At 41.1% G+C, this 16177-nt stretch overlaps 1 protein-coding gene across 1 annotated transcript in view; it reads right to left on the minus strand.

Annotated features, from left to right (window-relative positions):
- Window positions 1-16177, minus strand: part of LOC136874332 (cell adhesion molecule Dscam2) — a 1095748-nt gene that overhangs the window by 1024885 nt on the left and 54686 nt on the right. Inside the window, exon 2 of the mRNA XM_068227756.1 lies at window positions 13347-13508. Coding sequence (XP_068083857.1) covers window positions 13347-13508 — 162 coding nt within the window. The remainder of the gene's footprint in view (window positions 1-13346; window positions 13509-16177) is intronic.

The following is a 16177-nucleotide window of genomic DNA, read 5'->3' on the forward strand; positions in this document are numbered from 1 at the left end:
ATCAAGTCCATCAATAAAGTTTTCCATTTCTCTCTGGATGAATATTTGTATTTCCCTACGTATGTTATGCCGATCTTTTATTATAAATCACTACATCCTCAACAGAACAGCGCTACTACACTCGGTAGCCAAAAGTCTTGGGAAGAGTGGCTCGTCTGCGAGCCCTCAAAACGGCAGTAGTACAGCGAGTCATCGACTCTACAAGGTGTTGAAATCTTTCTGGAGGGTTATGGACCGACGCCTCTTGCACTGCTGCCCAAAATTGGTCTTGCGTAGTTGGTGCGGGGTTTAAGGAGCGTACATCAGCATCGACAGCATACCATACATGATGGATTGGATTAAAATCAGGGGATCTGGAGGGCCAACCCATGGTCGTAACTTCACTGGAGTTCTCCTCCAACCATCTGCGTGCCACCACAGAGCGGTGACATGGCGCATTCTCCTGTTGAATCATGGCATATCCATGAGGATACTCTAGGGAAAGAAAGGGATGCAGATGGTCTGAAAGAATGTACACATAACGTGCACCTGTCAGCCGGACAATGGGGCCTAAATGCAACCACGAGAATGCCACCCAGACCCGAACTGAGCCACTTCCCACCTGGACACACTCGCCCATGAGATCGATGAAACTGGAACGGGGATTATCGGACCATACCACACGCCACCACTGTTACAGGGTCCATTACCGATGTTCGCCGGCCCATGCACGTCGTTGAGCTCTGAGTCGAGGTGTCAGAAAAGGGACACGAGTTTGTCGTCGGCTGGTGAAGCCCATGCGGTGCAGTTGCCTCATTACAGTCCTGGTAAAAATGGCTTTCTCATTCCCAGCATTCAACTGGGCGGTGATCTGATTCACAGTAACCCGTTGAGCGCCCAATATGGTTCGTTAAACACATGTGGTCTTCCCGTGCGGCGGTTTATGCGGGTGATAACATTCTCTCTGCGATATTGAAGATCCACCCTCGACACTGTTGATCTTGCAAACCCGAATTCGCGTGTAATCTCCGCAATGTTATGATCCATGCGCCGTGCGCCGATGATTATCCCACGTTCACAGTCGGTTAACTCGTGACATGTTGCCATCTTCACGTCACTGGTGTCCGTGACAGACTGCACAGCTACGCTGCAGCTAGCCACAACTCTCAAGGGCCATGCACGGCACATTTTCTAATGGGCCACTCCTTCCCTGGTCTTTTGGCCACTCTGTGTATATCGAGTTAATAAAATTTCGTTGTCCGACTCGTTGGCTGAATGGTCAGCGTACTGGCCTTCGGTTCAGAGGGTCCCGGGTTCGATTCCCGGCCGGGTCGGGGATATTAACTTTAATTGGTTAATTCCAATGGCCCGGGGGCTGGGTGTTTGTGCTGTACCCAACATCCCTGCAACTCACACACCGCACATAACACTACCCTCCACCACAATAACACGCAGTTACCTACAAATGGCAGATGCTGCCCACCCTCATCGGAGGGTCTGCCTTTCAAGGGCTGCACTCGGCTAGAAATAGCCACACGAAATTAATTAATTAATAAAATTTCGTTGATTGAATTTTTTCACAAACATTCGCCATGGTATAACCTAAACACTGTAAAAGCTGAAGAACGTCCACTACGTATGTAATTCTGAGTAAGTTACACTGTTTAATAAATATATGTGCGTATATGTACCATGGAACACACAGTGACTCTTGAATGCAAATATGGATTAATTTAAGGACGGGATGTTTTAGAGTATTAATAGTTGGGCCTGCGTCTATTGTTTTAAATATTTTATTTGACAGAAGTTTGGTGCACAAAGACATGATATGACGTAGATACTGTAAAAACTGAAGAACGTTCAACGGTTGACTTACGCATGCATCAGTTGTTCTTGTGAAGCACTCCTATTTCCCTTTTTACTCCAACATATCATGCACTTGTGCTCTCATCCCCTTAGCTAAACAAGAAAGAGCTCCGAGTTGAGCCTGACGAGCACCCTTGAAGCTTTTACCTCCTCCCTGGTGACCGCAGCTGAAATATTCTGAATTGTGACAAAGGAATACTGAATACAAGAATCAACGAAACCCTCCCACAGCCAGAACTACGTTCAATTAAATTGATTAAGAAGTCACGGTTTGTTGATTACTGCTGAGTATACTTTTCCTACTTGAAGAGGATTATATGCCGGCCATATCTAGTGGATGCAATGAAGAGTTTTCCCCACCCAAGTCAAAGCCTATAAATAATCTAGTTAATAACCTACACTGAAGTAGAAAATATTTAAAAAATACATTCCTTCGTATGCGATATCATTTACGTGTCTCTTTGTGTTGTAATGAACCGAGATCGAGAGCTGCAGTCGCTTAAGTGCGGCCAGTATCCGGTATTCAGGAGATAGTGGGTTCGAACCCCACTGTCGGCAGACCTGAATATGGTTTTCCGAGGTTTCCCATTTTCACACCAGGCAGGCAACTGCTGGGGCTGTACCTTAATTAAGGCCATGGCCGCGTCCTTCCCACTCCTACCCTTTCCTGTCCCGTCGTTGCCGTAAGACCTATCTGTGTCGATGCGACGTAAAGCAACTAGAAAAAATAAAAATAAAGAGTATTGTAATGATTAGCGTCAAGTGGAGAGTCACATCCATGAAGGTTAGGAACATATTTATGTATATACGCCGCGAAACGAACGTAGTGTCCCTCGCTTCTACTACTCGTTCGGTCCTTACTTAAACTACCTCACAGTCCATGGACTCTGCCATCCAGCACTCTGCGCATGTCCCGTGCTGCGTAGTAGAGCGTCGCCTATCGAGGTGGAGGCCTCAATGTGAGTAGCCTTGATATTCATTACATCGTTCAGTTTTGGAACATAAACTACGATCGGCGTTGCGTTGGAAGCGGTGACACTCTCTGCAGACTCCTTCTATAATCATATGGGACAACGCTCGGATGCATGGTAGCTGATTTGTACGCTCGATTGGGCTGCCAAGTGTTTTACCATCCCCATAACTTAAGCCGTGGTGATTCTGATACGAATACGAAGGTGAAGGTACCATTTCACGGATTCCGCTTCCGAAATGTTGAAGATATTTTAATGTTGCAAATATTTCTAAGCACACAAAGTAGGGTCCCCATACTGCTATAAACGTAAAATTGAGCAATTTCCTCAATTGAGCCGAAAGTAGAAGGGCTAAAATCCCAGAAAGGTTTCAAATTGTGAGTCTAGGATAACTCTATCATGAGACAGTATTAAGTAGTTGTGACCCCCCCCCATAACCTTTTCGAACTGGCATGTGTGTTGCCATTTGGAAATTCTATGTCAATCGGCTTTCGCCAATATCTCCTTTGTTATGATATGCCGCGCGCTGTTGAACGGAGTTTTGGTCTGCGCCTACTGCGCGTGAGCGAGTGGTGAGGCGAGTCTAGTCTTGTCCCCTAGCAACTACTTCCGAGGGAGTCGGCGTGCTGTAGCCGCCATGGATAGACGTGTATGTGAGTGTTCCGCTATGCGGCGGGAGGTAGTGCTGAAACCCCCATGAAACCAACTTGAGGGATTATCCCATATTCTATTAGTTGCTGGCCTCCTACTGTTTCATTGGATTATGTTTTTGCTACGATAATCCTCCAGGATCCTTGGGGAACAACTTTAGTTCACGGCCTCGTGGTTGCCGGTCTTCAATAACAATGGCCAAGGTTTGAACTTCTCAATTTTTCTGGACTCAAAGGTATGTAACTGTTTTGGATTAAAGTAATTCTGGGGAAGCAAGAAGATTTATGTGTTTCGGCGTACTTCAAGATAACTGTAACGATGATAATAATAATAATATTTGGATTAAGACTTCCTCTTCGAAAATTGTGCTGGATATCGTGTGCGTCTGTGAACCTTAGGAAACGGTTTCGGCAATTAATCATTTTAGAATGCGGTTCGCACGGTGGAAAAAATTAGTATGATTATCGTAAAATTCTGTAAAAGTTTTTTTTTTTTTTTTTTTTTGCACTTGATTGTACAATAAGGTGTGAACCAAGGCGCAGTTTCCAAGGTAGCGGGGTTAGCTTTCCTTCGGGTTCCTTGCCTTCTGGGATTTATTTCTCCTTTTGTTCTTTTTGCATTGTTTCTGGGATCTCTGTTTTATTTTTGACTTAAAACCGTTGGTTTTACTTCTCATTTGTAGACCGTGCTTGCTTGTCCGTTACTATGGCAACGTGTGTTTGGGTAATGGTGGTGGCTTTTGTTTTACCGTGATTGTTGTTGGTTGGTGTGTTCTTGTGGGATGAATATATTTTTGTTCCCTGGTATCGTTGGCATTTCTTTCATATGAGGTGATTTATTTCGGCCTACCTTTGGTCGTTTCGTCTCGTTTTTTGGCTGGGCGAAATGTGTAACTTCTTCCTTTATTTTCGTGTGCCCTTGGAAATTGCCCTTGGTAGAAATTGGAACGAATTGTGGTAAAGTTAAAAGGCAACCGGCCTAAAGGTCATGGAACTACGGTTTGTTTCTAAACATGGTATTTGTTTTTTTTCTCTTAAACGCGTGATCGATCACATTTAAATCAATATTTAATTATCTTGTTTGACGGTATGGAGGTCACTGTTGTTTTTTTTCTTGTTGATTTTACGATTTAGTTCCTTTATTTTGTTAAATGAAGTCTGCATTTTCTTATTTAAAGCTGCCTCATTGGGTATTTATTTATTAATCACATTAATTTCTTGCAGGTTAATCCAATTATTGTTAATCGAGTATTTACTTTCTTTTAAACAATATGGTTCAAGGTGTTATCTGAATTAATAATGAACCTAGCTCCACTCCTGATATTATCTTGAAATGTTACCTCTCATTTAAATGTCTATTAAAGTTTTCTTTCATATCACTTGAAAGTTGGTTTTCATTTGCCACATTTGGTGCAGCGCTGCAACTATTTCTTTGTTTGGTTGTCCACGGACCTTAAGTCGCATTTCCTCCACGTTTTGGGTAAGTGTCTCTCTTTTCTTCCTTTTGGGTAATTTTAGTATCATGTTGTTGGCTGGTGCCGTTTTTATCCTTGAAATTTTTTGATGTACTGTTACTTGTTGCTTCTTTTTCGCCCTTGTTCTCTCTTGTGTTCGCTTAATCTACCCTTATGGGGCGGACACAATAGCAACCTTCTCACCAGTCTCTCTCTCTCTCTCTCTCTCTCTCTCTCTCTTTTTCTCTCTTTTTCTCTCCCTCTCTCTCTTTTCCTATCTCCTTCTTTTCCCTCAACTGGTGGGTAAGGTTATTAACCTCATCACCGCTAGGGCGTTACCGGGGTCCTAGAGGGTGGTGATCGGTTAGAGTGGTAGCAGAGCGTGGTTGTTTGTTGTTCCACTGTTGTTGCTCTGCTGCCTAATCTCTGTTGTTTCTGCCTTGTGCTACCTAATTTTCCTCCCTTTCTACCCTTGCTTGGTGCAGTGCTGTAGTGAATGTTGGTGAATGGAAACCAAAGACTTAAGAAACTGAAAGTGTTATTGTCAATAACTATTGTAAAAGGAAATGCAAGGATCTCGTGTAATTCCCTATGTTATTTGTTTCATGTACCTGTGTTTTGGAGTTCCCTGTTGCTTTCAACTGTGTTTATGCTGAGCTGTATGGACTCATCTACTTGCTGATTATGATTTTGAAACCCTTTGGGTTCCTGTGCTGTGAATTCTGCTTCTGCCTTGCTGTTTCGAGGTGACCTGTAAATTTTTCTTCCTTTTCCTGGCGGATTTGGTGAGTGACTGCATGTAATTAATTATTCTGGGTTGGTGGAAGTTGTAATAATTGAACAACTTGTAATGGAGTATGACTTGGTTGACTCAGGGCTACTGGTGTACTACCGCTTGGTACATGTCCTGTATTATCTGTACTGGCTGTCAACCTTGTATTTTTGCTGCCTACCTGCATACTGTGGTTGCGATTTCGGTGGGAAGTAATCTGGTTTTATCGTGGAGAGCTTTTCTGATCATTATGTTATGTGAAGGTTGCTCGGTTGCTTTTGCAGTGTGACATTGTGTGTCCTGGGATCACCTTATTGCGTTATCTGTTCTGGCCTTGCCTTGGGGCTCCGAGACTTAATGTTGTTATTATCATTTCTAGCATATTTCCTGTATGGTACCTCGGTGGTGTACATGCTAACCGTTTATTGGTCTTCTAAATTTAATACCTTCTTACTGCGTTAACTCTGGTGTGTGATTCTGATTATAATTTGACCTGGCCACTAAGCATGTCCAAATATGCCTACTTATATGTGTAATCGGTTATGTGCTGAAGTGTACGGTGATGTGTTATGCCCTTTCATGGTTTTGAAATGTGACCTGGTGTTATGGCATTGATGGTTGTATGTGCTTTTCATTTAATTGGGGCTGTGTGGGTAAAGTTATTTGCCCCTACTAACTTATGGCTAACCTCTGTTGTTTCCATGCCAGTGACCGTTCTTGGCTGTTAGTATCTGATAATCTAGTGGACAACATCATGGTATTTTGAAACTTTTCAAGCCTGTAATGTTTCTGTGCTCTTTGGTTGGTTTTTAATTTGGAAATTGCTTAACCTTACTCGTCTATTGTTATTTCTTTAAATTTGGTTTAGGTTTCTGTTATCTGAAGTGTAGTTGGCTTTTAGTGTGGCGTTAAATATGCACCCTTGTGAGATCCTGTCTGGTTTATTTGACCTGTTACTAGAGACGTGTTCGCATCCTTGTGTGGAATTTGGTATATTGAAATCTGCCTATATGATGTGCCTCAATCATTACCGAGCTGTGTGTTTGTGCCTTGACTGAGTGCTGTGTGTTGTCGGCTTGAGTGTCCTCTCATTTAATCATCCCCATCCGTGAATATGTATGTATGTCTGGTCTTGGTTTGTGATTGGAGTTATCCTTTCTGTCAACTGGTTGTGAGGCAGTCATCGGTTATGGTTGGGCCATGTTGGCCGGTATTAGGTTGGGATAACTGGATGGCCTTGTGCCTGAGCTATTATAGTTTTAACTGGTTTTTTCCTTCCTGGTTATTGGTCGACGTACTTAGCTATTTCTGGTGTGTCGTGAACCATCTTCCTCGTGTAACCTATCAACTAGTTCAAGGATGTTTATCTGGTGTCTGGGCCACTTCAAGTTTTGCTACTCGTGACTTGTCTTGCTGTGTATTAATTAAACTAATTGACCTTTTCTGAACTACTGCTTTGGTTTTCATCCCGGTGTAAACGTTATTTGGTAATTTGGTGTTTCTTATGCCTGTTAATTCTCTGCATTGTTGGTATCGTGCACTGCCGTGGTAATTATAGGCCTAGAATATGTGTTGTCAAAAATTTTGTTAACCTATTGGTACTTATCTAATTCCTTTGAGTTGTGGGTTCAAGTATTCCCTACCATATCTACTTGTCGGGTCTTGTGTTGTGTTGTTGATGATCCTCTGCCTGAGGGGTGGTATATGCCCTTTTGAACCTTCATTGGGATGGCTTTGGACATATGTAAGGTGGTTGTGTTGTGACGGTACCGTGGATTATTTTTGGGGATTTATTTTGGGGTGGCATGAGAACTTCACGGCTTGTTGTTGAGGATGTTTGTGTTCCTTTAATCCCTTTGTGGAGCTGACACTTGTCCGGTGTGGTTTGTCATGGTTGGGTTATTCTTTTGTGTTGTATTATTTGGTGATGTTGGCACCTTGGTATGGGCAGTGTTCGTGTCTGTCTTTGATTTACCTCCGTGTTCTGTGGATATGGCCATTTTCCTCTACATGAATCTACTACTCTCAGAATTAGCTTGTTGGTCTTCAGTAATGTGCCTGTTTGGTTTGCTCGGGTTTTCTTTCCCTGTCTCCCATGCATTTCCTATTGATCTGATGTCGTGTCTGTAACTTCTTCAACAGTAAAGCTCTTTTAATTTTACCTACCACTCTATGGTGTTTCATTTTTCACAGTGGATCTCTTGTGTCTGTTGACTTTGGTGTTTGTCATCTTACCGTGCTATGGGTTTGCTACTCTGGTATGGGACGGATTAGGATTCTCTTAGTCGGTAGTGGAATCTTCCTGCGAGTAGATTATGCGGTCCTCTTGTAGAGTACTGCCTTCTTCATGCTACTGTGAGCATTTTCCATGGACCCGCCTCGTATTCCGCCACTTATGTTTTATTTGCTTGCTCTCCTGGTGGATAGGAGAAAGTACCTGTTGGCTGTAGAGCGACAGTGTGATGGAAAAGTCACTTATTTGTAGACCGGGTAATGCCGAGACCCTATTGGGTATCCGGTGGTGTACGTTGTGTGCGTCATTGCTCGATATTTTCCATTTTGGTCTTCCGATCTGAGGTTTTACTTTGCCTTTTAATTTGATTGGCTGGCCATTGTGAAATTAATGTGTATTTAAGGTTCTGTGTAGTAGGTTGGTTACTGATTCCAGATTGTGTTCCCTCCTGTGTTTCTTCTATCCCTATTTCTGTCCCGTTTAGTCCATGTAGCTTATTTGTGACTAATGATGTGTGCGGTTGCTTGGTGTTGCTTGGCTGATTTGTTGTCGATGACAGACTGTTCGCGAACCCTCCATCTGGATACCTTAAGAAGTCTCCAACCGGTCCAGTCAATCCTTCCCTTGCTCTAAACATGTTTACCCTTTTAAGCCTTGGATTTTCCATATTTAATATCCTAACTCTGACTTCTTGAAGCTGGATTTATCTGTTGCGTCTTGGTTGTTTGTCCTCTCTCTTATTCAACTAGGTGGTGTATTTTGATGTGGGAAGTTGAACCTGTATTTGAAATTCTTTTTTGCCCTAATGCTCTTGTCAGTGGATCTTGGGATCTGTTAGTGGTCGATTCTTCACTGTGTCGTAGCCCTGTATCTACTAAATTCAATATCTTGGACTTAACTTGCTTTCTTTGGTGTACGCCTGTATAATGATCTTTGTCTAGATGAAAAACCTTCTTGACCTATGTCATATTTATTTATGTTTAGTTAGTGGTGGTAAGCCGTTGTACTGTCGTGATGGTACTTGTGGGTTAGGTGTTGTTTCACTCAGAGCTTCTGATCTGTACTTCTGTGGAATATTGCTATTTGGCACTGCGGTTATGGCACCTTATGTTGTGGTTGATGCTCTTGATTATGGGTTGTTGTTTTTGCGGTAATTTTTAAAACCTGGGTATTGGGTTGCTAACCGAATCGAGTGTTGAAGTTTGAGGTCTTGTTTGGCTATGGTGATGGGTGTGGTTGCTCGTTCCATTCTGGTATTATGGATACTCCGTGTACTGACTGGTGCTTACCCTGTTGACTACTCACTTCTATATTTGAGTGGTGTACCGTGGCCCTGACTCAATCAAGCATAACAAAACTGTGTTGATCTAATATTTGCGGTTCACTTATTTTGAGGATTACATTCACCAATTGCGCTTTCTTTGGTCCTCCTCTGATCCCGTTGTGCGTTTCTTTCCCCTGTTGTCACCCTTTTGCAACTCGAGATCATGCATTTCCTTAATATCAAAGGAGACTTGTAAAGGTATTCATGCATTAAAAATTAATTTACCACCGTGCTTGAGAAAATAACCTGGATGCGTGGACTTATAGTCGTGTGGTTTTCGTTTAATTTTGGGTCAGTACATCTGTGATTAGTGTGAGAGTTGCCGAACCTCAAGGTGAACTGCGTCATTTGTCATAAACTATATCATTGTCTGATGCATTGAAACAATGTGTATTGGGTGAAACTGAATATTTGGCGAACTCTGGTCATTGTGCTCTCTATTTGATGACAAACTTTACTCTGGTGGCTTTCCGTGTGCTCGGTTAACGTTTCTGGACACTGATGTTGATCGCAGCCCGCCAATTATTTCTAAAAACTATGTGATATGGAACTGTGTATTGGACTATTAACCTGGTCATGTGAACTCCTAACTAAAATTAGTTAATCTTGGTGGTCGTTTCCTGTTGGACTACTTCGCCCAAATTTAATATATATGTGACCACCACATCATCATCGTGTTATGCTTCAGATTTGTCGTCTTTCGGGGCGGGAGGACTGAGACAGTATTAAGTAGTTGTGACCCCCCCCCCATAACCTTTTCGAACTGGCATGTGTGTTGCCATTTGGAAATTCTATGTCAATCGGCTTTCGCCAATATCTCCTTTGTTATGATATGCCGCGCGCTGTTGAACGGAGTTTTGGTCTGCGCCTACTGCGCGTGAGCGAGTGGTGAGGCGAGTCTAGTCTTGTCCCCTAGCAACTACTTCCGAGGGAGTCGGCGTGCTGTAGCCGCCATGGATAGACGTGTATGTGAGTGTTCCGCTATGCGGCGGGAGGTAGTGCTGAAACCCCCATGAAACCAACTTGAGGGATTATCCCATATTCTATTAGTTGCTGGCCTCCTACTGTTTCATTGGATTATGTTTTTGCTACGATAATCCTCCAGGATCCTTGGGGAACAACTTTAGTTCACGGCCTCGTGGTTGCCGGTCTTCAATAACAATGGCCAAGGTTTGAACTTCTCAATTTTTCTGGACTCAAAGGTATGTAACTGTTTTGGATTAAAGTAATTCTGGGGAAGCAAGAAGATTTATGTGTTTCGGCGTACTTCAAGATAACTGTAACGATGATAATAATAATAATATTTGGATTAAGACTTCCTCTTCGAAAATTGTGCTGGATATCGTGTGCGTCTGTGAACCTTAGGAAACGGTTTCGGCAATTAATCATTTTAGAATGCGGTTCGCACGGTGGAAAAAATTAGTATGATTATCGTAAAATTCTGTAAAAGTTTTTTTTTTTTTTTTTGCACTTGATTGTACAATAAGGTGTGAACCAAGGCGCAGTTTCCAAGGTAGCGGGGTTAGCTTTCCTTCGGGTTCCTTGCCTTCTGGGATTTATTTCTCCTTTTGTTCTTTTTGCATTGTTTCTGGGATCTCTGTTTTATTTTTGACTTAAAACCGTTGGTTTTACTTCTCATTTGTAGACCGTGCTTGCTTGTCCGTTACTATGGCAACGTGTGTTTGGGTAATGGTGGTGGCTTTTGTTTTACCGTGATTGTTGTTGGTTGGTGTGTTCTTGTGGGATGAATATATTTTTGTTCCCTGGTATCGTTGGCATTTCTTTCATATAAGGTGATTTATTTCGGCCTACCTTTGGTCGTTTCGTCTCGTTTTTTGGCTGGGCGAAATGTGTAACTTCTTCCTTTATTTTCGTGTGCCCTTGGAAATTGCCCTTGGTAGAAATTGGAACGAATTGTGGTAAAGTTAAAAGGCAACCGGCCTAAAGGTCATGGAACTACGGTTTGTTTCTAAACATGGTATTTGTTTTTTTTCTCTTAAACGCGTGATCGATCACATTTAAATCAATATTTAATTATCTTGTTTGACGGTATGGAGGTCACTGTTGTTTTTTTTTCTTGTTGATTTTACGATTTAGTTCCTTTATTTTGTTAAATGAAGTCTGCATTTTCTTATTTAAAGCTGCCTCATTGGGTATTTATTTATTAATCACATTAATTTCTTGCAGGTTAATCCAATTATTGTTAATCGAGTATTTACTTTCTTTTAAACAATATGGTTCAAGGTGTTATCTGAATTAATAATGAACCTAGCTCCACTCCTGATATTATCTTGAAATGTTACCTCTCATTTAAATGTCTATTAAAGTTTTCTTTCATATCACTTGAAAGTTGGTTTTCATTTGCCACATTTGGTGCAGCGCTGCAACTATTTCTTTGTTTGGTTGTCCACGGACCTTAAGTCGCATTTCCTCCACGTTTTGGGTAAGTGTCTCTCTTTTCTTCCTTTTGGGTAATTTTAGTATCATGTTGTTGGCTGGTGCCGTTTTTATCCTTGAAATTTTTTGATGTACTGTTACTTGTTGCTTCTTTTTCGCCCTTGTTCTCTCTTGTGTTCGCTTAATCTACCCTTATGGGGCGGACACAATAGCAACCTTCTCACCAGTCTCTCTCTCTCTCTCTCTCTCTCTCTCTCTCTCTTTTTCTCTCTTTTTCTCTCCCTCTCTCTCTTTTCCTATCTCCTTCTTTTCCCTCAACTGGTGGGTAAGGTTATTAACCTCATCACCGCTAGGGCGTTACCGGGGTCCTAGAGGGTGGTGATCGGTTAGAATCAAACTAAAAAACAAACAGAAAACAAATTTGGAAAATCATTTCCGGCCTAAATGCAGCTTCGGAAAAGCAGCCTAAGATCGCTAGTTTCTTTACTAGTTTTATTTTTTATTCAAATCCTAGCCAGATAAACTTATTTAAATAATTCTTTCTGTAATATGTTCCTTGGTTAAATACCCTCAGGCCCTTTTTATATGTTTTTTAAAATATCCACACCGAATGTAGTTTTATGGACTTACGTGAAACAGCGCTCGTAGTGGCGCTTAACTGAAACAACGCATTGACTCACATTAGCGCTCGTAGTGGTCGGAAGAGGCAAACTACTACTCTAATCGACCGGATTACAATAATTAAGAAAATGATTGTAATTTTTAGGAATAAATAAAGAATATATTATCATAATTTATTATATCCTATTTACCTAAAATTCGTAGCTCATATCCCTAGGATGTTTTCAACGCTGAGTTGCTTGCCTGAAGGGCTAGAACTGTGGATTTTACACGTAGTCGACTGAACCATCCAGGGAACAGGTGCTGCGAGTGCAAAGAGACTGATACCCTTCCTCACGTTCTTGGTGTCTGTCACAAAGAGGAGCTCTTACGAAACAACAGGCCCTACAGCCTTATAATAGGAACAGCTGACTGTTTAAAAACAACAACACATTTCGAAGTATATAAAGAAGTAATCTGTACCGTCAACTCAAGGCTCAGTGGATATTGCAGTTATCGATAGGAAATCCAACAAAAGCGTCATTATTGATCGAAGAGTCAGATTTGAAAGTTGAAAAGAAGTCCTAGGAAGTTATAAAGAAGATAAATGGCACAATAAGCCTTGTTTTATTGACTTGGATCACAAGTATAAAATTAATAACTATGAAGTTATTTCTATGTTGTCTGGTGTGTGTGCAGAACAATCATGAATGTATCTATGAATAACAGTTTCGACTTTCTACTAATGTTCTGAAAGATACGTCAACTGTGATTTTGAGAGATTCCCTCCAAGTTGTACATGACCGAAAATAATTAATACTTCAACTTTCTGCAAATTCCAATGAATATTAATATACTTTTTCTATTTTTTTCAGACATTAACAAGTAGGCTGAACCGTTGTGGCTTGCCTAGTGTTAGGGTGGCTATTCATAGTGAACTTTCTCTCTAGTGATAGCTGCTGAACTTCCGGTTTCAAAAAAGAATTAATAATCTTATTCAGATACAAAAATGTAATAAAATGCGGAGACATAGGTCAATTTCTAATTTCTAATTTCATGCTTCTCTAAGCCAGGTGAAAATTAACCTTTATATTCCTTACCTCCTTGAAGCGATGGGTAGACGTAGAACCCTGGCTCCTGCACCCAGGACACTACACGGACTAGTTCTTTGACGAAGCTCGGGACCACACAGCGAAGTACAGCAGTGCAACCTCTTGAAGCTCCCAAAACCTCAACTTCCACTTTGTACGCCTGTGCCACCACTGTAACATAAGAGGGGAAAGAACAACATTCAATTCTGAGAAGAAACAATCTTAAGGAGACACGTGCACGAAATAATTCTAAACTATTATCCCTTTGATGGAATTGCTAGCTTATTATATAGAGAATATAGCCGCAAAAGTATTTAGTTGAATTCAGTACCTAAGTACCTAACACATTCCCGTCAGGTGCCACGTCCCCTTTTTCATATATTGAATTTAACGTAGATTTACGTTCCTTGACAACGGGTACATGGGGAGAAAACGTTTAAGACGCTCTTAATGTTTGAATAGAACGCGAATACCGCTGGGAATATTTAACTTACCATCACGTTTAAAGTCTCAATTGTCAAATAAAAGAAGAGGCTACCCGTTGTAAACAAACAATTGAAAATTTGAAACGTAGTTCTCATGAAGTAATGTTTGAAAGTAAGGCAACATTTGTGCTAAACATGTGACGTCACACACATACTCTGTATTGACTCGCGCGCTCAGTTGGAGGTTAGTTGTGCTTGTGAATACATCGTGGTCAGTTGCATACAATGCCAAATCGACCCCTCCAACTAAGAACATCGTTTCCGCATAGGGGTCGAAATATAATAATGGAGACAGGCCGATTTTAATAGAGGCATCCAAATAAATGAAAAGGCATTAGCTTTTTTTCTTTCAAACATTACTTTAATTTGAATATTGTGTCAAGCAACTATCCCAGCACATTGGGAAATTCATTTATTGATCTTACTATTACTCTTAATACTACTCCTGAAAATCAACAGCCTGTTTCCAGTCATTTGACCGGGTCAGGAATGGAATAAATGAAGCCCCCATCTAGCGGGGAGGATAGGAATTGTGCCGGCTGCCGAAGGCTGTCGCACTCCTTTGGGGCAATGATTAATGACCGACGGATGAAATGAAATGATACTGGAGAGTGTTGCTGGGATGAAAGATGACAGGGAAAACCGGAGTACCCGGTAAAACCTGTCCCGCCTCCGCTTTGTCCAGCATAAATCTCACTGTTACGTATTATGAGCAGGCGTCGGTAGCACCACACCTCAAACGATCGAAGATTTTTCATGGTGTTCTCTGTTAGGATCCAAATCTCCGCACCATAAAATAAGAGGGAAAATACATAACACCGAAGTAAGCGGAGACGGAGATTGATCGTAAAGTCCCTGTCACAGAGAAGTTTGCTCATTCTCTTGAATGCAGTCCTCGCCTGTTCAATCCGGGACCTACTTTCAACAGCATTGTTTATTGTTGTTGATTTTGAATTACTTGTACATCAATCAATCAATCAATCAATCAATCAATCAATCAATCAATCAATCAATCAATCAATCAATCAATCAATCAATCAATCAATCAATCAATCAATCAATCAATCAATCAATCAATCAATCAATCAATCAATCAATCAATCAATCAATCAATCAATCAATCAATCAATCAATCAATCAATAAATCAATCAATCAATCAATCAATCAATCAATCAATCAATCAATCAATCAATCAATCAATCAATCAATCAACCAATCAATCAATCAATCAATCAATCAATCAATCAATCAATCAATCACCACTGGTCTGAATTCAGGGCGGTCGCCTAGGTGGTAGATACTCCGTCAAAATTGTTTACCGAGTCTTTTCTTAAATGATTTGAAAGAAGGTGGAAATTTTTCGGTAGCTCCTCTTTGTAAATTATTTCAATATCTAACTTCTCTCCCTAGAAAGGAATATTTTTTCCAATTTGTCCTCCAAACATCCAACTTCACTCTCATATTATGATATTTCCTACTCTTAAAAACTTCCATTCATCAACCGATGTCATTCCACACCATCTCCAACGGCAGCTTGGAACATACTGCTTAGTCGATCAGCTCGTCTCCTTACTGCCAGGTCGTCCCATCTTAGGGTAAACACAGTCATCACAGTATTCTTACATACTGATAAGATTTTATATTTAATTAAGAAATAATGAATAGGACCAAAAATTCATTAATTACGCCTGAACCGCGGAGGCTTCCCTAATATTACTCCAGAACTCGTAAATTATATCTCCTGTTTCTCATATCACAGACCCATACTACACCGAATTATTACCCTCATTCCAAGTGTTCCACGTTCCATTAATTAAATATATATTATCCACACAATATTCGTCTTTTATTGCTAATAAGTAAATCAACAAAACCCTGCGGCCGTTACACTACTGACAGCCTACCGACAATTATTTTCCATCTTCGTTGAACTCTTTACGTGGGCTATGTTTTGTCAGGCTGTGAAGCGTCATCTCCGGTTGGTCAATCACAGCAATCACCGCGGAAAGTCTGTTTTGATGCAAAGAGTCAGGAAAGTTGCTTATAATGCATACAGCACATGACCTGGAATTTGATATACAATGTAGAATTCCGCAGCGAAGCACGGGTACATCAGCTAGTATAAGATGAAACTAGGATGGCAATCATTCAGTCCCGGAAATAGTATAGCGAGAAGGAAATGTAACCTCCGAACAGATCATGAAGACCATTGGAGGATTAGAAGATAAACGCTTGGAATATTCATAAACGTAGCTCTAATTGTAAGGAGGTTGGAGTGGTTATCTCTTGGCCCGACCCACATTTACCTAAAGAATTAACCAGGTACTCATTTGTGTTGCAGGTTGGTGTGAGCT

Source organism: Anabrus simplex, chromosome 5, assembly GCF_040414725.1.
Source record: "Anabrus simplex isolate iqAnaSimp1 chromosome 5, ASM4041472v1, whole genome shotgun sequence".
NCBI lineage: Eukaryota > Metazoa > Arthropoda > Insecta > Orthoptera > Tettigoniidae > Anabrus > Anabrus simplex.